General features: G+C 39.7%; 1 protein-coding gene across 5 annotated transcripts in view; it reads right to left on the reverse strand.

Moving 5' to 3' along the window:
• DAAM2 (dishevelled associated activator of morphogenesis 2) overlaps positions 1-24,242 on the reverse strand; it is a 217,830-nt gene that overhangs the window by 71,805 nt on the left and 121,783 nt on the right. For all 5 annotated transcript variants that reach the window (XM_014950958.1, XM_014950957.1, XM_014950954.1 and 2 more), the window contains 2 exons: positions 12,046-12,120; positions 4,205-4,299 (listed from right to left, as the gene is read on the reverse strand). In XM_014950958.1, coding sequence (XP_014806444.1) covers positions 4,205-4,299; positions 12,046-12,120 — 170 coding nt within the window. The remainder of the gene's footprint in view (positions 1-4,204; positions 4,300-12,045; positions 12,121-24,242) is intronic.

Raw genomic sequence — 24,242 nt, forward strand, 5'->3', positions numbered from 1 at the left:
TTTTTCTGTTCTTTCCAGTTCCAGGGCTGAGGGAAGACTTCAGATACTTTTCTGAAGATATGGAGCTCTAATGACAGAAAGAAAAACATCCTAAAGAAGCAGCAGAACAAAGGGTCTTTTAAATATACTTTCAGATAGAACACCTAGTCTTATGACAAGACATACAAGGCACTACAACCTTCATGTATATTAGCCTGCTCTGATGACCATGTGAAAAAATGGTAAACCCACAAAAGTCACATTGTCCCAATTAAATACAATCCCTACTAAATTCACTGGCAGAGCAATTTTTCTCAGACTGTTTGGATGAGGTCATTCCAAAAAGGAGGCATGCGCAGGAAAGTGGTGTGTGTCACAGACCTTGATTAATGACATAATTTAAAACAATGTTGGGATTTTCCTGCACTCTTCCTAGTCCAGAGAGCAAACAGTAAGCTGCATTACTCAATAGGAAGCAAAATCAAGTACCTTCCCATTTAAGCTGACAACAGAAGCAAAAATCAAACCTTGGTTTTCACCTTCCTTTTCCAAAACATTTAGTTCGCTATTCTCCGGAAAAGCCAGAAATCATGCAAAAGGAAGATAAACAAATGGCAACAGCAGTTTCTGAGCCAACAGACACTCTCAGTAGGAGAATTTGCTTGGTGTGAGCCTGTATGTGGGGAGGCATGTGCAGAGAAAAATAAGTGGGAGTTTATCTGAGAGGCTGAGAGCCATAATCCTCACACCGTTTGGTGTTTGTGCATCTGTATGTCTGTAAGCAGGGATGTGTGTGTGTGGTGTTTGCCTGTGCACATACACAACTCATACAAATAAAGTACCTTCTTCCTCACAATATACATGCGTGTAACGAACTGCCATCCTATACAGCCTGTAGGCTGCAAAATAAGGCCTTGTTCTAGACTGGAAGGTGTAAAGTTAAGCACATTTGCCAATGCATTCTGGCTAACACATTCAAAAACTCAAGTGTAAATAAAGCAGGGTGTGTTTTAATAGGTGCTAAACAAGCAAATTAAAGCCCAACCTCACCTCAGACTCTCACTTGACCAGTTTAGCACACTTTAAAAGGCAGGGCGCCTTTTAGTCTTTCAAGTTTTAAAGAGTGCTGATCAAAATGAGTTAGCTAGCTCTAATAACAAACCTTTCATCCAAACACAGATGCGGTGCAGCCTGAGAGGTAATGACCCACTGATGGATTCCAAGTGTAGAGAGGGACAGCCTCCCTGTGAGACTTGATCCAGCTCAGGAAAGACAGAGAGATCATATGCTCTGGGTGTGCAGAGAGCAGGATGTTCCCACCCTGTTAACAGCTAAGGCTTCGCTTCCCTGCAGCATCAGTTTTTGAATCTAGAGGCACACATCATCCGGACAACTACTGAACTGCTGAAAAATTCAGCACAATGGGTTTTGCTTGCTGGATGCATAAATTATCCTCTCCACTATGTACTTGAATGCAACATGGCTAAATCAAACAAAAATAACAGGAGGTAAATCTGAGTTAAACAAAAGGAGAAAAGCAGACAGCAAGGAGAGTTAGCGATGATTCAGACTAAAGGAGGTATTTTTCTGGTGTTCCAAAAAGTGATTTTTTTTTTCCAGTCCCTTGTAAGTTTTTACTTTTGCTGAACTTCTGAACATCCATTTTTGGGCACTAAAATACCAAAAGCAAAGCTCTTCTCTCACTGCTTCTGTCCAACAATTTGTCATCACACTTGTTTATAGTCCTAAGTTCTTACAAACCTAAAAGAAAATGTGATTCCTTACAAGATGCAGATGTGGGGTTTTTGTTCTCTAAGGCTGGGGTTGTTCCTGCATGCTGGGACATAACCTGTCTTTATTATTTCAGGGAAGCTTCTAAATACCAGAAAAAAATGCACTTGCTCAAATGGGGCCAACTAGCTGCTCAGGGATGCTTCTATCACCTTTTCTCCAAAGAGAGAGGTTGAGATCGGGTAGATCTGCTTTGGTTTTTATTGCCGTTAGAGTTGGTGGGTTGGAATAGAGGCGAAAATTAGTACAATTACACTGCATTTTATACTAAAAGAGACCCGGTTCTACAGTAAAATAAAACACAGCGCCAAACACATGTATTTTTCTTCCTTTGATTTCCCTAGATCAGAGAATTCAAGCAGAGGAGCCTATTGGTAAGCTGTCAGAGCTCCTGTGTACCCTACAATCACAGAAGTATTACAGACAGTCCATTCTGTGTGAATTTTCTTCAGAGGCCTGATGAACAGAAGTGGCAAGGAAAATAGGATTTGATGTCCAAATTCAACTAGAAAGACTAGTATTTTGAAGGCTTGGGTATAGTACTGCTTATGAGTGGGATTTGATGGAGCCGAGGGCCTCTCTACTGCAACCTTTCCATCAAGAAGAAATTGGCTTGTTGATCATGTATTGGCATACAGCCCATTTGGCAGCTAACGAATTGAGTCGCTGGAAATTAGTTGAGACGTAGGACTTAACTCAAAATTTGGCTTGGCTTAACTATTTTAAAAAAAGAAAAAAATCCCTATAACCATCGCCAGCGATTTAGAAGAGAACACTTTATAGGGCAGCTCATAGATGCTTGTACTGAAGCTTGTTAGGGTTATTATAAACAGATGAAGCAACAGGCTGTTGTCAATGGAATCCAGCAGAAGCAATATAGGTCTGAGCAGGAAAAGCTTACAGGGCTTTGAGCAAAAGACATTTCTCTTTCTTCTCTTTTGCCTTGCTCTCACAAGGAGGCTGGGCAGTCCTATTCAAAATGACAGAACAACCAATGGTAACCACGGAAGTGTTTCAGCTGGACGTAGCAGAGAGGCCTTGCTGCTCTGCTTATGCTCAATGAAAGCTACCACTTTCACAGAGGAAGCATCAGACCAGTTCCACATTAATGTAACAGAGCTGCTGCATCAAGTCTTCACAGCACAGGACTTTGGTTCAAAATCCTTGTGAGAGTTGGAAGTTTGGCAGTTGCCTTAGCTTGCATTTTAACATAAATCCAGCTGCGTTTTACTGTGGATACCAACAAACAGGATCAAACAGTCACTTTTCTCTTTGGGCTACGTCTCAATATAGGCCACTCCTTCTCCACTTCCACGTTAACAGTGCTCAGCTTTACCCACATGCTAAAGTTACCAAAGCCACATGAATCTTTATGCCTCAGAGGAGCACCAGGATCTGTGCTCTCTTACAGCCCATCACAAGAGGTAAAACCCTGAGGTTTAAGCTCATCCACTCTACCTCATACTTGCCAGGAGGCGAGAAGCTGCATGCAGTCAACGTTTTAAACATCATGAAGGGGAGAAGCGCAATCAGCACTTAACTCTGCAAGAAGTCCCAGAAATGTCTTCACTTCAAGTCAACATAATTGCAATGTAAATTCTTTGATATAATTATTTGGGTGGTTTTTATTTATATATTTAATTTGTTTGGTTAGGTTCCCCCTAAAAAAAAAACTTTTTGAACCTCTCTGAAACTGTGATTTCAGCATAGTGTGGATGCAAACACATTTGGTCTATTTTGGACTCATTACAAAGTCACTTAGAAACTTTTTGACAGAGTAATTCCTGAGTTCATATCAACTATAGTTATTATTTCTGCACAATGCTCTTCTAAGTGTTAAATGGAAAAGGTTTCTGTGCTAGTTAGTTTGCTATTGTTCAGAGCTTTGTTCCCAGAAAAACAAAGATGACCTTACCTTCAAAGACACAGTACACAATAAAGTCTCTTAACATTTCTCTGTGCCACAGTTACACATAGAACAGGAGGAATGCCAACCCAGGTGATGTCAGATGGATTAGCTGCTTTGTACCAAACAGTTCACATTACTGAAGATAAGGGGAAGCCTGAATTCAAAGTTCAGAGCAGACGCTGAGATTTTCCCCAACATGAATCAAATTACATGGGATATTCAGGGGGCTATGAAGTCTAAAATCTAATCTTCATAGTCATTACCTGTGTTTGCACAGATCTGCCACAGGTTTTTCACAGCAGACTTTGTCTTTTATTTTCCTGAAGCTACATGCTTCAGCATTAGTGTGCCCTCCCAACTAGGCAGGTTCAGACCAGGGACTGTAGGGCTCTCTGTGGATTGTCTGAAATGTCAGAGAGGCTTGTGTGAGGCAAGACAATAAGGTTTCTGTCCTTGCCACTCTTTCCTGTGTCACATCTGACCATAGGGAGGCAGTGAATTGCAGTGAAAGATGAACAACATTACCTCATGGGCTGTGTCCGCAGAGCTGTCTTCAAGTCTTCAACTATTTTATTTTTCATTTCTGTTTCTTCTTCATCGAAAGCATAGAGAGTCTGCATCTGTTCAGAAAAGAAGATGACAATCAGGACAGCTCAGGCTGCCTGGAAGCTAAGAAACAGGCCAGGAATTATGAAAAACAACTCTCCCATCAAGCCATGCAGAGGTGCCTGCCGACCTCTCACCAGGAAAGCAGTGCCTCAGCTACAAAACTGAATCCAGATGAGGCTGCTGATGTGGACTGGCAGCAGCACATTGCTTTGCCACACTGGCAATAGGGTCTCAGATTACCCCCCAAAAATCATACTTGCAGTATGTCCTCAGAAAATTGTACCTTACTTGGAACAGTGATCTGCTGTGGTAATCTATGGATACGTGAGGCAAAGTTTGTAGGGAGGAGAGGTAATATCTTTTATTAGACTGACATGGCTGGAGGGATTTGAGAGATGGAGGGAGAGGAGGGACAAAAAAAACCCCAAACCCGTGTGTCAGGTTTCAAAGCATAAAAGCTTTTTTTTCAAGTGATGAAACAGTCTGCAAGTACCCTGAATTACAGCTTGTGTACATCTAAGTTTGACTTTTCTTCCCTACCCGAAGTATATCACTGGGTTTAACAGACTGGTTTTCCTTATACACTTTGCCCTTGTTAATTAGGAACATTTGCTGCTAAATGCTGGAGCATCATAAAATCCCTGTCCCTATTTTTTAATGAGTAAACTGAAGCACACGGTCACAGTGCAAGTAAGCAGCTTGAGATAACTAGAGCCTGCAGTCAGCGGGAACTGAAGATGCTGTGGGTCACTGTAATTTAGAGTGAGATACAATGAGTGGAATGCATGCAAAAAAATATGATTCTCAAAGTCAGAAAACATTATTTAAAAAAGCAGTATATCAGGAAATCAGGGTTCAAGACTTACACTTAGTACCACTGCAATCTTGTGATGTGAAACAAGACTCTGCAGTCCCCATCGCATATACCATTCAGGCTCAAAACTTCAATGTGTGACTTTTTAAGAAGTCAAGACTCAATGCTGGAAATTCTTAGCCTATAGCTATGCCTTCTTAGTCACTTTAATTGTAAAACAGAGAGGATAAATGTCTCTCTTATTGGCGGGACTTCTGGGGAATATCACTCAGTGGTATCTGGAAAGCAGCTCTGGACCCCTTCTCAAATGCATAACCCAATTAAACTAGTATCATCTATCAGGGATCTGATATTATACCTCTCTGTGGTGGAATCTGAGTAGCTACAATTATGGCCCATTACAGCGAAATATTTAAGTCTCTATTTTCCTGTTCAGCAAGCACCAAAGAAAACCTTCCTCTCACTGAAACTTCCTTTAACCGTCTCGTCCCCCCTCCCACCAACTCCCCAACACCTCACTTCCCTTGGAAGTGCTCCCATGTTGCTCTGCTTTTGCAAACCATGTGGTGCCAACACATGTCGGATCCTGAGGGTGGTCACTTGGCTCCATGCCGTTGCTGTCTTATGCTGAACAGCTGGCAGAGGGAGATGTGTTTAACTCTAGGGGTCCTCTCTCTGATCCACGCTAAAGTCAAATTCACTCAGTAACAGAGCAAGCTATTTCCTGCCCTAATGGAATGACAGAGCGCTACTGATGGAAAATGAGCTGATGATGTTTTATCTTTTGCCAGCATCCCCCGACAGCCAGAAACATAAATTGAAATGCTTAAGCCAAGCCATATATGATCCCTCTCTTCAAAAAATAAACAGAAATCCTGTACAGGCATTATGGAATCTCAATGGCAGAGTCCTGGGGTGTGATTTGGGGCTTGATTTGTATTTTCTTGGGTGACAGCCCATCTGGTCATCTTTCCTTTGGCCTATAAATGCTCCTTTGAAAAGCTCCCATTCCTCCAACGACTTAATTTCTCCTCTGAGCCATTGTGGGGGGAAAGCAAATGGAGGTAGGAAGGTGCTCAACAGTATTTCGTTCAGAGTGAAAAAGGACCATTTCCAAATGAAACAAATACAAATAATCCTGCCTTTACAACAGAGGGTGATTATAGAAAACCCCTTTTCTAAAACTGCAGGCAGCCAAGAGCCTTTCATTCCTCACTCTTGTGCATGGCCAGGAACTCAAATCCTTGTGCCCTCTCTAAAGACAGGCTGGTCACGCGTTTGCATTATGAAATAGCTTTCTCGACAAGAGTTATAGAAAACATAACTGTCCCTGGGAGACAGAGGGGAGGGAACTGTCATTATTTGAGGCTGGATTTCATTAATGTGGCTGACTGATGAATTGCTTTCCTGAACTACAAACTACACTCGAGGACTAATGTCTGCTGAGCTGAGGATGCAGCTAGTTACTAGCAGTTAAACAAACATACTAGGAAGAGGAAGCAAAACGGTGCCAGACCCTTATCTGGTCCCTCAAAAGTGATATACATAACGCTCTCTTTTTACAAGCTTATTTTGCATATATAAAGTTTTCCAGATTAAGTGCATCACCCAGGAAAGCACAGCATCTAGTTAATAAATTTGCCAATTTGAAAAAAATTAATGAATTTGTGAAAACAATCATTCACATGGAATTTTAGGTATAAAACTTCAGGTAGTCCAAGAAACTGCTTTGAAAATTTGGCTCTGTTAAAAACGAAATATTTTAATGTGCTAATTAAGCACAGATTAATTCCCACACCTTATCCTAATGGCTATTCATTCCCCTAAATAGCTGGGAAAGAAAATACAGGACCATAATGACAGTATGTATGTGTGAGCAAGGGGAAAAAAAAAAAAAGGAAAAAAGGGCATGAACTAGTATCAGCAACACACTATATGTTGGACTTAGTTTTATTTAACAGTCTCACACAAATGAAATGAAAAAAGAAAGAAGCAAATGGAATAAAAAGAGAAAAAGCAACCTGGATGTTCTGATTTCTCATTATAGTCCAAGCTGTTTCTTTAGGTCTTGTCTAAAATCATAACTAACAGTGTTATCATTATTGAAATCACTACCAGTTGACAAACACCACTAAAATTAAAATAAAAATTTGATTAAAAAATATTGCTTTGCATGCCACCTAAGACATACGTGGACCATACTACTTTAAGAATTAAGGCTGAACTAAGAGAATAAACTATGAATAGATGTTGATTTTTAAAAACCAAGCTTTAAAGCAAATAAATTTATAGTAACATAGATGTCACCTAACCCAGATGGAGGAGTTATCATCCACCTGCTAAATTCTGCTGAAATATAATATATATTTCAGCAGAATTTATATAAAATTATAGATATATATTATATATAATTTTAACATCATGTGAAGCTGCTCCGCCCTGAACAAATGCTTTCTGAAAAGGAAAGGAAAAGGGCCTGATTACAGCTGCATTTATTAATCTTGACCCCTGTCTCATACTCTCAACCAAGCCATCTCTCTGGAAAAGCTGGATCTGCAACTACTGTTCACCTGAAAGTCTCTCTCTGGAAATGCATCCACAGCCAAGCTCATAAAAGCCACACGGCGCTGTCAGAAGCTTTCCTCCCAGTAAAGCGAGGTCTGTGTTTATTTGTGCTGCCAAGCAGACAGTATCATAGGGTGAGGAGGGCAGGAGGAGCACAGGGTGGTTTCTTTACATGTGATATTAACAGGGCAGCTGCTGCATTTTTAAGAAAAGAAGTTTTGTGTGTTGATGAATCAGCAGAAGATGACAATGACCTTGATAATGGAAATGGTCTCTGACAGTGGGTGTGCAACCCACCCACAATCACCAGTATTATTTATAGCATGTAGACATCAGAAAAGTGGAAAAAAATTGGAGGCTCCTCTTTCTAAATTAGACATCATTAGCAGCTGTCCCTTTCTTTGAAAGACTGGTCTAGAAGATACTCTACCAATGCTCAGGTGGCCAAAAAAGCCAACAGCACCCTGGCCTGTATCGGGAACAGCATGGTGAGTGGGACCCGAGAGGTGATCATCCCCCTGTACTCGGCACTGGTGAGGCCTCACCTCGAGTACTGTGTCCAGTTTTGGGCCCCTTACCATAAAAAAGACATTGAGGTGCTGGAGTGGGTCCAGAGAAGGGCAATGAAGCTGGTGAGGGGTCTGGAGAGTAAGTCTTGTGAGGAGAGGCTGAGGGAACTGGGGTTGTTCAGTCTAGAGGAGGCTCTCTACATGTACCTGAAAGGAGGCTGTAGAGAGGCGGGAGTCGGTCTCTTCTCCCAAGTCACAGGCGATAGGACAAGAGGAAATGGCCTCAAGTTGTGCCAGGAGAGGTTTAGATTGGATATTAGGAAAAATTTCTTCACTGAAAGGGTTATCAGACATCGGAATGGGCTGCCCAGGGAAGTGGGTAAGACACCATCCCTGGAGATATTCAAAAGACGAACTGACATGGTGCTCGGGAATATGGTTTAGTGTTGCTGTGTGTTTTTTGTTTGGTGTTGGGGTTTGGGGTTTTTTTTTTGTGTGTTTTTGTTTGGTTGGTTAGTTTTTTCATGATTGGACTAGATGATCTTAAAGGTGCCTTCCAATCTAGACAAGTCTGTGATTCTGTAATGATCTACTTGGCCTCTACAGGTCTACAGCTTCGTCCTTGCAGTCAGGCTACCTGAAGGATGGGACAGTCCGACCACAGGAAATGCACACTACAGACTAGTAAAGAGATCCAGTTTTACTGTCATATGCTCCTGTGAGAATTAAGTTTTTAAACTATTAAAACCTAAAAAGTCACAGCAACAGAAATGATTGTGGGAACAGAACTGTGCCTAAAACAGTTGGCTTTTTGAACTGGATCAGGAATATGTGACCTAAAGTGCTTCCTAACATAGTGGTCTAAGGTTACAAGTAGGGAATGTCAAACACATCAGGAATCACCACATTGCTCTCAAGCATAATCTGTGAGGGGCAGATATGGTGGGGTAACACTGCAGAGGGTCTTCTGAGAAAATGATCCTTGAGTACAGGGGCCTTGGAGTGCTGAAACGCACAGAAAGATACTTAATGATATCAGCAGGATAAAGGTGCCATTTCCATTTCATCAGTGGGTAGGCAGAACTGTTTTGCCAAGCTAATATATGAAAAATAATTTCAGAATTAAACAAAAGGACATAGGAAACTATGTGAAAGCCACATGTAAAAAGATTCTTATGCAGTTAATTCACAGGAGATGCAAAGATTAAATTTTATTAAAAAAACAGAACTTAAGGTATTTTAAACTAACAGTTTGTGATTATTGCTACCATTTCAACTCTAATACTTCTTGTAATATTTCTAATTAAAATATCGCAATACCTGATAGTGCCCAAGAGAGGGAAACTGAAATAGACTAGACAGTGTCAGGAAGCAACCTGAAACATGTTTTTCTTTCACCACTTCTGAGCCAACTCCACTTGGATGCAGTTTAAAAAAACAAAAATTAAAAAAACCCCACCACTAAATTTAGAACTGAAATTATAAGGGACCCAAAATAACCGTTTGGAAGTTAAGAATCTCAGAGGTCTAAATAATAATGAATAGAACATGTCTTTTAAAGTGTGTTGGAGCTGGTTCTCAGCTGGATTACTCCAGTTTTCCACTGATACAATTCCTGTGAAACCAAGTCAACTAAGTTTCACCTGCCTAAGAGGGAAGCAACTAAGTGGTAAATCAGAAGTAGGGGCTTTAACCCCAGTGTGTCTTCTTAACACTTCAAGTGTAAGAATAAATCATGAGACTTGAACCCAAATAAAAGGTTATCAATCATTCAGTGCTGAGGCATGCAAACAACATTATGGGGCTGGTGTTTATTGGTGCTCTTAAAACATGTTTAAAATTAGAAACATGGCCAAAATATAGTCTCATTCCATGGAACTGCTCCAGATTTACAATAGTGGCGTGTACATATTCACTCCAGGTTTACATCAAGATCATTTAAAGCCTAATCCAAAAGTCACTGAAATCAATGGAAAAACTTTCAGTGGATTCAAGAGCCCTTGGATCAAATCCTACCAGAAGTATTTGGCTCAGTGACATTGCAAGGTTTCATACTCATTTTTTTCCCTAATGGTCCTTGTAGAGCAAATTTGTTCAGTCAGGAAATCAAAGCACAATACCATGCCAGTCACAAAAGCTCAACCCATTTTCTCAAAACATTCTTTCTGTTTCATTACTCTGCCCTAAGAAAATCTGGCATGAGGGAAGGTGATCATTTTGGTTATTCATGACTCACAGTAGAAAGCAGCTTTTCTTTCATCCTCTAACAGTGAGTTATAACAACTTGTAAATCTTGATATTTTTTTTTACTGAGCAAGACATATTTCACCATGAGAAATTCATCAGTATTGACACATTTAGCATCCATTAAGGCATTACTTTTATGAAATTATTTTATAGCTCATATTCACGATACAAAAGGTGCAGAGAAGCCTTTAGATATCAAACATAAAAGTATAAGTAAACAAATAAGGTGTGCTACCTAAGATGCTAGAAACAGAATTCTATCATCACTTCTGCACAACTGACAAAAAAGACTGAGTAGACATTGCACATGAATAACTGGAGGCAAAATTTGGCTGTAAAATCAGTAAAAGGATCTAATTTCAAAATACGGTATCAAAGGAGATCAGTGGATGCTATATGCAGGTGTTTTGCTTCTGCTGGTAACCAGCTCTACTGTATGCTTCAGAGGAAGAGACATATTATTGTCCTGGTTTGAGCCCAGACCACAAGAATTATATAGCTATTGAACAAGGACAATTACAGAAAGTTTTCCTCAAATATTTTGTTAGCTTCTATCTGATGTCTAAGGTGTTACAGCTTTATGTTCCTCTATTTATCTGCTCTTCTATAAGTGGATTTTATCTTACATAAACAACTACCTTTTCTTTAATTCTTCTACTAGACTAATGACCTCAGTGTTATTTTGTAGATTAGTTAGAAATCAATTTGAAACCACATAACAAAACTTTACTTAGTTTACAAATAGTTGCTTTTCTGATTCACCAAACATTCTCTTGTTCTTCTATTCTGAAGGGATAAATAGGGACCTTGGCTCCCTCTTGTCCTCAATTTCATATAATCCTCACTTACAGGCTGCACTCAAGATTCCTCTTAAGAACCGAATTATTCCACCTCTACTTGGCCCAAATGACACACAGATCTCCAAAAATGCTAACTGCAGCTAAAAGTATAGTTTTGGAAAAAGATGCTTTCAATTGTCACAGTTTCAGAATGGCTACTCCTGCCAAGATACAAGCACGAGTGTGTGCATGTGCTGAAAGCTAGATTTATATTAACATTCCTCAAAATGTCCAAAATAGAGGTCATAGCTGAACTACCTTTGTGCTCCAACAACACTAAAGAGCATGACAATCTCTTCAAGATCATTATGGTCTACTACAGCTTAAAGACAGCTTAATTGTACAGGAATTCAAACGAGGCCCACAGCCATTTCTGTGCCTTCTTTTCAGGACCAGTGCCAATGAGCAGAGATCTAAGGATTAGGGCTACACTTTATGATAGCCTTCACAGCTGGCACGTAAATAATTTTAAATCACTAATCTCATTACTCCAGTTCTGAATTCCAGAATCTAATCTAGATTCTGATTCTAGAATTTAATTTGATTGCCTTCAGCACTCAGCATTGTAGAAATAAAAACTGGAAATGCTTACAGTGCTTTCTAATCTATTCTTCTGCTAGAACAGGGCTCTTTCTTAATACACCTACTCATCTTCTTTCCAAAGTCCTATTTTAAATTGATCATGCACTTGGGCTGACATTCCTCTCCTTTAGGGAATTCATCCTAAAGAGACACATCTCTATGGTAGGAAATCGTCCTGGCTTTGCAGGAGAGGTAACTTACTGCTGCCATGGAATTGATGCGGTCAATGTAGTAATCTGGCCAGCTGGTAGCGAGTTTATTAGGATCTTCTTGTTCCTGAAACAGAAAATTAAACAAGTTTACACAAGGAGCCTTTACAGAATTAAATGCCACCATAGAACCACCTGGGATTCTTCACTGCACTGCTCTTTACTGTGGTATCTCCCCCCATATCCTTGTATAATGCACATACATGTGTTTTATAGCATTTATTACAAACACTTCTGAAAGCTTAATGTTAACACTATCACCATGGTGTGTCAGATAAGAAGAATCCCCTTCAGCTAAGGTTATTGAACACATAATAATAAAGTTTGATCAAGACACAGTTATCTTTGGCATCTAAGAAGCAAATCTCAGTCCCTTAAATACACTATGTTTCCAAGTAGAAAGATAGCCCATACAGAGGCCGTACACAGATAACAGGTTAACATTTTGTAGCTTTATATTGTCAGATCTTCTAAATTATTTTGCCTCTCTACTGCTGGAGTGATGTTGGGATTTACCAACAAAGGCATTTAACATCTGCTATGTGAAAAAAAAATAATTAAAAAATCAAGTCAAGGAACCTGAAAAGAAGCTGAAAAGATTGCATCATTTTGACGTGATAAACCAAAAAGTGGTTGAGGAAAGATTTCTTTACTGAAAGAGTGGTCAAACACTGGAACAGGCTTCCTAGAGAGGTGGACAATCTGTCAGGCCCGTTAGTGTTTAAGATGCATTTAAACAATGCCCTTAATAGCATGCTTTAGTTTTTGGTCAGCCCTGACGTGGTTAGGCAGTTGGACCAGATGATCACTGTAGGTGACTGAAATATGCTATTCTACTGTAAAAAGTTAAGCACAACCTTAGAACATCCAGAGGAAAAGAACAGCATCCCCTCAATTACTATAGGAGCAGTATTAATCCTTCTATAATCCAAATAATCCACCTGAAATCATCTTCACTAGACTAAGCTCAACTGAGCTCAACTTTTATAAAGGAAGACATAACCCTACTCAGGAACCAATTTTTTCTTGTTCCTTAGCGGCTCAATGGAAATGAGATTTCATTCTAACGTATCTTTTATTTCTAGATAGGTGAAACAGTGACCAACAAAATTATGATTGGTTTCTAGGATTCTAATTTCCCATTATAAACTACAAATAACTCATATTAAGACTCCTAGAATATGATAAAAGATTGCACCACTTGATTCATCCTAAGGATGTCCAAAGGTGTATGAAGTTTGTGTGAATCTCACCAATGTGGTCTGTGTATGAATGCTTGCTCATCCTAGAAGAATTACTCTGGATGATATAGAGAGCAATATTAAACATGCAGGTCTATCAGAGTTCCTCAGCTACTCCAGAACTGTTTGGGTTAGAGATGAGAAATATCTCTACATGCTCCCTGTTGAGCCACATTCAGAAAACATCTTGCTACCTGACAAGTGCCTGCCAGGCAACATACCAAGCCATGGCAACAATTCTACACAAATCAAAAACTTCATATTTAGAATTAAAAACAAAATCACAACCGAGACTTGTATCTTTCTTTCCCCTCTCTTTGTTCCACTGGTCTTTCAGTGTAAACTAAAGGAGTATCTCTGTTCATGATACCCACAGAACAGCCTTGTCCCCATCTAGCAAAGGACTGCAGCACAGACACATCCTGCACAGATCACAACACTTTATTCAGCCCTTGCTTTCAACTGAACAATTAAGAAGCGCAGAAGACTGAAACACAGCATCATATAGTAGACTACCACTGTATGAAAGGTATGAGAGGCTGACAAAGTCACAAGAGATACCAATTGCATCCACAGTTGTTATGCACCCACCACCTCATGATAATAAATGGTGCAATTAAGAACAAGGTGACCTTTCTCAAATTAATATAATATAGAATAGAATTGTCCAGGCCGGAAGGGACCTCCAAAGGTCATCTAGTCCGATCTCCCTGCAGTCAGCAGGGACACCCACAACGAGACCAGGTTGCCCAGGGCCTCATCAAGCTTCACCTTGAATTAAGTGAGAAGTTCTGATTTTCCTTACTGCCCCTTCCTGGCCACACTCAGCAGGAATGTGATGGACCCAAATCCATGTCAAATGGCACATTACAGAAATACACAGCCCCCTACCAATAGCCAGTTAGAATTGCCAGACTATATGATATGGGTTGACTGCCTTCTGCTGTCCCTGTTCTGTGAATATATGATGGCAATCATAGCTCTGACAACAGTTTCACACTCAGCAGACTGTAACCTCCTGTGCAAAAGTCAATACATGACCTTGATGATAGAAAAATAAATTAAAACATACCATAGATAAATGCAGCATTATTTTTATAAGATAATCTTATACACAGAGAGAACAACAGATATAGGGAGCTAACCCAGAGGTAGTGAAGTAAAGTCATTCTGCAGGGAGTGAGGTTGAGCCAGCAATCTGAAGTGCAAGGCGTGCTCATTCGCCCTTGTGAAATTTTTCTTTGTATAGAATTATAAAAGCCCAAGTGACAACTGTAATTTTTTTTTGCAGAGTACAAGTCACAAGAACGTTGTCAGAACAGGGCATACATATGTTCCCTATACATCTCCTGCCTCCATTCTGAACTCCAACTAAAGAAACAAACACACGTAAAGTAAGGACTGCCTGGATCCATGCTTTATACCCCAAAATAAGCAACAATACTTTTTCCCCTTAAAATTCTTTAGGGGAAAAAAAATGCTAGAATGCGGCAACTAACCTTTCTAGATGTCTACTTTAGACACGTAGGATGAATAGCATCAGGATTGATAAACTAAAAAAAAATAAATCAGAATTCTGAATAATTTCCTACCTGAGCACAAGCCATTAGAAATTTCATAATCAGAACCAAGGATAAGAAGATTCTGATCCCCTAAAGTATATCTGCATATGTGGTTAGCTTGCCAAATGAGATAAGGTCCTTGGTATATCCTGCTTTTGACCATTCTCTGTCCCCTACAAATTGGTCTGAACTCTGAGTCTGTACAGGTTATCATTTGGTTTTGGTTTTAGTTTTAATTAGAATTGGGAGAAAAATGGTTTCAGAGGAACATAGCAAGTGTAAGCTTTTTTCCTGAACTAAAGCCTAGACTGAAGCTGTAGCTGTACTTTGCTGAGGTTAAAAAAGTTCTAGCAGATATTCCACTATGTAATCCCCATTTGCAGAAGTTCTTTTGACCCAGAAGCATATTAAGCAGAAAAGTCCATCTAATTTCAGTAGTCCTCCACACTCCCTATTTCAGACCAGAATTTTATGGCTGCCAATGTGTGTTTTACATCACTAAAATAAATGTGATTATGTACTTAAAACCTGGCACCCTATTTCCATTATGAAGCCCCAGAAAGCTACTTATACTTGAGATGAACATATAGATTTTATCTAGCCCCATGAAATCATGAGGTGGCACAGTGTTATTTATAGCTATCACCTGGGCAATATTTTCAAAAGAGAGACAAGTTCATGCCTGTAGCATCAGAGTCATTGGAAAAACCCTTTTCATTGCTTAAGTTATGCGAGTTCTGCCTATGGTAAGAAATTGCTGTACCAAGTTTCCTCTCAGAGACAGGAAGATACATCAAAAGCAGAAAGCAATTCAGGGTGGGGAGGAGGGAGGCAACAGGGTGCCAGGGTTTTTTGAATGTTTTAGTGTCTTCAGTGTTCTGACCCTCAAATAAAACCTCAGAGAAAACTGCAAGGCAACTTAATGATAATAGCAAGACCCTTCCCTTGCTCCAGAAGGAAAAAAAGAAAGAAAAAAAAAAAAGCCAAACAAAAAATGAGGCCCTAATATACAAAACCACATAGGTATCAAAAGCTGGAAACAATAACCCATCTGTATAGGGGAAAACATTAGCTGAAGGAATCTATTAAAGCAAAGCCTTCTTTTAGCTCCTTGAATAGTGTAAATATTACACTAAAAAACAGACGTCAGCTTGTGGACTTTATAAGAGGCCATATCATTCTTCACTGGAGTAACAACTATGTAACTGCTGTGAAAACAGGATCTTGATACTATACAAGCCTACGATATAGCCAGGGTATTATATAGGCTTTGACACTAATTTGGACAGGCTCCATGCCTTGGTGGAAAGTGGAACTTATGACTTCATCCCAAACAGGACTTAATGGAGTTCTGCAAATATTTGGACCATCTGAACCAATCAAAAGGAAACAAAATAAAACAAAAGTATTGTGCACAGAGCTCAGCTGATCCTTAGAGCCTTTTTGTGAATCCTGGGAGACCTGATCCATTGGGCAAGCTGTTCTCTGGCAAGCAGAGACCTTTAGTGGATGCCATGCCAGTGGGACAAGAGTTTGCAATACAAAGACTGCCATAACAGACATAATCAAGATTTACAGACCACTGCCCTTGTCACAAAACTTTCTACAAAGATGTACCGAACACTAGTGTTACAGAAATCACATGGAAATGCCATATATTCATGGCTGAGTGGATCATGGAAATGAAAGACACTGTTTATTTGCTCGGTGCTTCTTTCAAGATGGTTTCAGTTTTGGAAAAAACAGCAGAGGGACAGTCTGAACAGTAACTGCCAGCATCGAAGCTCTTTCATGACAAGCACTGTATTTCAGTTTCCAGTGATGACACATCAGTATTTTACTCTGCACCAAATGGACCCCAGACGATATTGAACAGTTCTCTAGAACGTGTCCTGAAGATCTGGGCACATCAGAGCATTAATAAATACATCCACAAAATAAGCAACTTTACAAGGCTTCTGTCCTACAGATGGAGACCGGGAGACATATATGGCGACATGATAATTAAAACCCCTCCAGAAATCATTGGCAGAGTTAGAACCAGACACTGATCTGACACTGAATCCAGCACTCTCTTATTTCTAGTATTATTTATATCAGGTTGGTTTTAGGCAATGTAGACAAATCCCAACTCCCTGGGACCAGCAGGTACTTGGCTTCTCTGGGTGTCCAACCATTACATGGACTTTGCCACTACCTGAACACATGCCCCTGTCATAAAGTGCCAGGGCTGATGCCTCATGAAGCCTTCTAACATGCAAACTAAAATAACACTTCCTACTTGAACAGATGCATTAAGAAATACACCGTATGTTATGGGTATCACACAACAAGCATGGGTACTCTTGGGATGACTTCTATTCATTGGCAACATGACTTCCTTCTCAAACCCATCTCTTCAGAACTGCAGACAGCCAACCTTACTGCTCTGCACTGTTCAGAACAGAACAGGAACAAGCCACATACCCAACTGTTGCAAAATGTGGGTTTAAAATCTTTCTTGAGCAAGAAACGATGCCGCCCTTCATTGGCCTCCTCCCTACACCTATAAAAAATGTATGCAAACACAGAAGAAGTATATGAAAAGAGGCTACTGTAATACAAATTCCTGTTCCAGCTTGTTCACTCTATAGTGTTCGGACACACAAAGGAATTGTATTTTCTTGCAAAAGCCACACTAGTGTGGTTCACTAGCCACGCTAGTGTGGTTCCTCTTCTCAAAAGCCTGCACACATCATTCTAGTACCTCACAGAGGTGAAAGACAGCTTTTTACCTGGTGTGAAGGGTCAGCATCATCACATACTGTTCAGAAAATATAAATTATGGAGTTCAAGCCATTACAAGTAACTACTACCTTTTAAGAAAAAGGCAACTATGTTATTTCTCATACTGAGTAAATTCTTGTAGCTATTTTTTTCATATTTCCCATTAAATGGCAATGGGAATTGGGAAGCTGAATACAAGTAACTGGGGATTTTTCAGGGCTTTTTTTGTTTTTTCTTAATACCAATTCACTGAAACTTTAACTTTCAACATAACTTACATCAACTGAGATGCAAGCTTTGCTGGGTACAGATTCTCTGCTTCTGGATGAAGCCTTTCCCTCCCCCAGCCTTCAGAACAACAGCTTCGCTGGTAAAACGTTCATCTGGGATGTGCAGGATTCAGACTCATGTCCATGTTCTGTTCCTAAGTGAGGCGCACAACCCTTGCTCTCCACACAAATATCCTGCCACTATAAACAAGGTGGGTTCCTTTTTGCTTGGAGCATGGAAGATGGTTGTCACTTGTGCTGTATTTCCCGCAAGTGCTACTCTTCTCCTTCAGAGACTTTTAAAAAAAGACTCAGTTTATCGCAACATCTGCTATTAATGCCGAATACAATACAGTCTTGTAACACCTTGCGCTCTACACTGTCAAAGGTCCTTAAAGAAATTCACATATTAGGTTTTTCAGTTTCTCTTTCAGTGAGATCAGCAGAAACAGGGAAAATGGGATGCAGACAATTATGCAGCTCCCAGTTACGCAGGAAATCTGTAGTACAGCCAAGAATCAATCCACACTGAAGTTGTAACACGCTCTCATCCAAATCACGGTTCTCCCCGTTTTCCATGACTGACTGACTCACTGATTTTTCTTTGCTCCAAGGAGAAGTTGAACTTTCGAAGAAACATTTACCTGTTCATTAACACACTGTCCATCCTATTGGCTATGTCTCAGTTCAGAGCAGCCAAAGTTGCATAAATAAAAAGGCCTTTCATTAAAAGACACAAAATGTGTTTGATCTGCTGTGGGATGAAAAACTAATTCAGAACTGGAGCTAAAATGCATCTAAGCTTTTAAAATAGTTTACGCCTCCAAAAAGCCAACCATGTCCCAAGAGATGCTAATTTTGAAACAGGACAGACCATAGGACTGAGCCATTCACTACACAGATGTGGTCACTACTCCATTTCTCAGACTCCACGACTAGCATTTACACAAACATTCTCAGGGTTTGGGGGAGGGCACTATATCCAAGCCTTTCAAGCACAATTTATCCAGAGTGAGAAAAACAAATATTACTTTTCTCCCTGGAATTAAGCTATTGATGTGCAGATAATAATCCTTCTGCCACAAAAGCAGTCTACTGTATAACTCATTAAAAGGGAATATTCATTAATTACCAGCTGAAGCATGCAACTGAGGAGTTCTAATTGCCTCTCATATAGGTCAGGTATAGCCATACATGCTTCCAGTTCACTGGATTATGACACAGGAATATTTCACTTAACAGACCACAGGGTGGAGGTTTTATTCTTTTTTTGATTTTTTTGCTTCATTTAGCCTGATCTCTGTCTACTGCCAGTAACTTGACAGACCTAACAATGACCTCTGATGCTGGTCACTAACCAGCCTTTCAAAGAAAAACTCAAAGGCTTCATATTATTATTTATATCACAACATTTCTTGTACTGCCAAACTGTGAAACTCACTGCCACAAAATATAATGACATCTAAAAGCATGAAAGTGAAAAAGGAATACATTTATGAAGGATGAGGATTCCTTCTTAGAAATCTTTTCATAATACTATGAGAATCTTCAATGCTGCTGAAATTCCTCAGCTTTTAGACATTAAAATGGACTAACACTCATTTCTGAAAGATGGTTTGCCCTACCACAGGCTAAAAAACTTTCAAATGAAGTTAAATACATGCTTTGTTTTGAACTGCTTATTTCATCCATCACTTTTTTAGCTTCCCAAGTACCCGTAGACAGAGCAACTCTAGAAGTTGTAGACATGATGTGTCATTTCCAACCTAATCCAACACTCAAAACCAATTTAAATTAATTTCTTCTAATTGGTATCAGTCTAATGGAGATGAAGGCCATGCCTTTATTTCTTATCTTCCAGCAAATATACGAGATCCATTGCATATACACACAGAAATTCATAGTTTCGCACTGAAAATGGACTGGAATGCCACACCTGACAGGCAGAAAGGTTGGTGTGCAATCTTATGAGCTGAAGATAAAAAATATTTTTTTCTGAAATCTCATAAGTCTCAACCACTGTTTTTACCAAGCTGTATATTTGTAGTGTTTAAACCAAGATTAAATTTTTCAATAACCATGTCTAGCACAAGACTTACTATAGATTACTGATGGAGAGAATCCCATTTTAAGGAACTTTAAATTATAGCAGGGTTGCATAGTACACTTTTAGTTTTAAGAACCTTTCATCTCTTTCCTCTTCTGTTGGCTTGTTATCATCCTCCTCAGTACAGACAGATGTATACTGCTGCCAGCACTGACTGCATGAGCTTCCTCTTGTCATTTACAGATTGTACAAATGTGCTTGTCCCTCCTCAAACATATTTAGCCCTGCTGTAGGATGGGGATTCACCCATCACCAGGCATTAATTTATGGGTATAGTGCAGTGACCCAGAGGACAATTTCTTCCTATATTTACAGAACTACTAAAATGTACAGCTGAAGCCACACTGAATTATCCAGCACCTTCAACCCTCAGGACAAAACTTACTTGACAAATTGAAGTTTCCCAGTATTATGCATTGTTCCTCCACTGAATGTTTCACTGCTGTCATGGAAGCTGATCTCCTGTTGGATATGTTCTCCTTACTTCACTGCTGCCTAAAAATCATTCTGCCCTGTTAGCTGAAGTCCATACTAATTTTTAAAACCTCTCATATACTCTACTATTCACAAGTCCCAAATCAATCAACTGATATTTTGCAGTTGATAAGTGTATAATCTAAATAATGAGCTGCTAAACAAGGCAATTCATGAATTGCCTGCACTTCCAATGAAGAAGTTCTTAGAAGCCTACCTTTCCTCAGCCCATTCTGTGTACTTCTTTTGGAGGTGAAGGGAAATGTCCACTATGGAGGATCCTACCAGTCAGGAGGTCAGTTCACAATCAGTCTACTCAGCAGGTCTTCAGGAGAAGACAAAACACATCTCATAGACACAGCCAGCTCTCCAGGTGTGTGGCTTTGGCCTTAGATTGTACTCCTCAAACAGAGCTCTGTTCCCACAAACCTGTGGCAAGCTTGAGGTCAGGATCAAAGTTCTGCAGTAATTCCTGTGGCAGGTGAAGCCAACAATCTCTCATTATCCCAACAAATCCTAAACAGAAGCGGGACATACTCTATTGTTTCATTAACATCTGAGCTCTGCATTGTCCCTACTACTTTTTACTCTGTGTTATGTAAAAGCATTGCATACACATTTCCATTCTAGTATTGACCCTGTTTCACTTACAGTCAATATGCTGTGGATACAGAAACGGACTTTTTCCTCACCCATCCATCTTACTTTGTCCCCTTTTCAACATCACTGTTTTCAACTGTATTCATACCCCACCAGTATTTACATCATTTGGACCATCTCCTTCCTCACTTCCTTTCCTTCTCCTCCTTGCATTCTTTACGCAACCTGAAAAGCCACAGAAGAGCCTAGCCTACGTAACTGAGCCTCCTGTCTGCCACGTGCCTGCACTGAAAGTTTATTGTTTTGTCCTACTCTGTTTACCTGCAGCAAGCAACAACTTACAATCTTTTCTAAATACAATGAAGTCACTTACCATTCATGGTAATCATCCAATCATGTCGCTTGATGATGGAAATGAAATACCACTAACCATGCTCAAAGATACATGGAATTACCTAGGACACAGCTACCTAGAGCCAGCACAGCTACCTAGGACAAGTCCTTCTGGAAGGACACACAGAATTTGTTAATGCCAAACTCTAATAAAAGGTTTCGCTTCACTGTCCATAACATGTCTATCTACTGCCTCTTTCTCCAGTGACAACACTGCTTGCTCCAGCTCACTTCCACTCTGGGCCCTTTCTTAAGAGCCATGACAGCTAGATGGTCAAAGCAGTCACGTATTTTCTATTTGTCTCCCTCATTTAAACCCAGTCACTACTAAAAAACCAGTAAGTTAGGAGCTGTTGGACAGCTGAACAAAGGGCATAAATATAGACTGAGAGGCCCGCGGCTTTTAAACTGCTAACCTGGTATCTGAGTATGTCATTCAGTTGCTTTGTTTCTCTCTTTCCTTTCCATAAACTCAGGTTAAACTGTTTCCTTTCTCCCAGCCTTCATTACTCTCACCTGTTACACCTGCAAAATGTTTTGGATGCCAGGTGCCTTTCAGCAGATGACTGAATATCATGGAAGACAACATGATTTTCTCCTCGATTCAGGTGTGCAGCTGAAACTGTCACACCTGAATATAGTGAAAACTAAACAATTCTCCAGTAGGAGAGTACAAGGAAATTTACTTCTTTCCCTTCATGGCTATCACTAGACCCTGGCAACAATTCGTGATTGTATCTGTTTCTAAACTTTTCACTGATAAGACAGGGAATTCAGCAACTCTTCCTGCTCGTTGGCTTTTGAAAGGCTGATGAGTGTTCAGTGAAATTCAGAACACAGAGAAGAGTGAGCCCTGGTCTGTGCCAAATCTGCTTCTCACGTACCAGAGAAATTGACCAGTCATTTACATATTCTTTGCTCTTGCTTATCCACCTAAGACTAATCTGAATGGTGAGAACTGCATTGTATACAGTATATATTATTATTGCATACCATCAGCAGGACTGACTCATACTTGGATTGTGAAGACCCAGAACTTTTGCAAGAGGACAGACAAGGACACAACATAATCCAGTGGCAGCAACTAAATCACAGAATCAGCATTTACACGTACTTCTCATACAGCAGAATTGGATTGCTCACCATTATTTTTGTTCTTAAGTACAGCAAATTACACCATTCTAGTAGGATGACAGCTGGATAAATGTTTTTTCTCTTTTTTTTTTTTTTTTTATTCCTTCTTTTTTTTTCCATGGTAGGGTCAAATCTGCTCCCACTGAGTTTTCCCAAGCTCCCACAGAATGCAAGCCAAATGCAAAACACGGCATTAGGCATGATAATGACAATTTTCCAACTATCATTGTATAAACTCAGGAATATTTCGGGCCTGATTTTTGAGAAGTGTTGAATGTTAACTTTAACTGGAGCATTAGTGGTACACCTGAAAAATGCAGAACTGCAAGACAGATACCCAAATCCTATATACTCAGAATACCTATAGCAAATACCATGACAATTTTATAGCGTTTATGTCTTCAGCAGTCTGAACAATAGAGCTGGGAAGGCACTTTCTAAGCAATAGCTAAGCTTTCTTGTTGGAGAGAGAGAGAGAGGGAGGAAGACACTAAAAATATTCCATCCCGTTCCCATGGGGGGGTGGGGAAGAGAGGACTTTTCAATTACACATAAATAAATATATAATTTCAAGGCCCTGACCCAAAATAACCTCTTACACCATCATAAATAAATGAGTCTGTAGTTGTTAGCATTATAGCACGGAAAACATAAACCAAGTAAAATGAACAATTTCAAAAAACTCCTTATCTCTTATGTCTGCTACAATGCGGTCTTTTAGATATCCTGATTCCAGTCTGTAATAATGGTATACCAGCTGAATTGTGCAAGTGTTTTTGCCTCCTTGACACTGAATTCGTCCTTTAAAACACTACAAGAGTGACTCCAAGAAAACAAATATATTTTTAAGAGGAGTCTCTCACATCATTAAGCCTCCTATATTGTTTCTCAAAGTAACCACTTTGGAGTACTTGCTATAGAAAGGAAAATATCAAGGAAAAAACCCATGAAGACACAATTACAGGAACTTAATGATAAACCATATAAAATGGCCAATATTTGTTCTCAGGTACACTGGCCTACAGAAGGAATCATGGGGTCAACGTCAATAAATTTATACTTATGTGAGAGGAGAAAAAAAACCGTGAATTCATTATTTGGACCTATAAAAGAATAAGATGGTGTCTTATATAAGTCTCAAGTTTTATTCTTCCAGCAAGAACACATTCTCTGCATTACATGAAGTAAAAGGAGATATATATTGTTTTAGGCTTTGTCTCCCAGTGTACTAACCATGTTGCCCAAATTTGGGAGCTACTGCCCACAACACACATTAACAGGTGCCATTAATCAAACACACTTTTTGCAGTCTTTCACACTGAAAAGACACAAGTATACCAGTAATCTGGAAATGTGTGCATTTGCTGCATTAGTGAGTCTTGCTGCATTTTGTTGCTTCCCATTATTTCCTGTGCTTGTCATAGGCCAGAGTTTCTGAATTTACTGCTCTAAAGCCTGCTTGCATTTCTAACAAAGTAATTTTTGAAGCCATGTGCCTGTCTTCCATACCTAGACTAAAGATACTGGAATGACCCAATGTCAGCGTCAAGCTAACAAATCATCCCAAACATCTGAGCATGAAGTCATTCTGTTAACAGAAAAAGGAACAGATGCTGGTGGGAAAAAAGCAAGTTAACTCCACA

Source organism: Calidris pugnax, unplaced genomic scaffold (genome assembly GCF_001431845.1).
Source record: "Calidris pugnax isolate Ruff unplaced genomic scaffold, ASM143184v1 scaffold24, whole genome shotgun sequence".
NCBI classification, from domain to species: domain Eukaryota; kingdom Metazoa; phylum Chordata; class Aves; order Charadriiformes; family Scolopacidae; genus Calidris; species Calidris pugnax.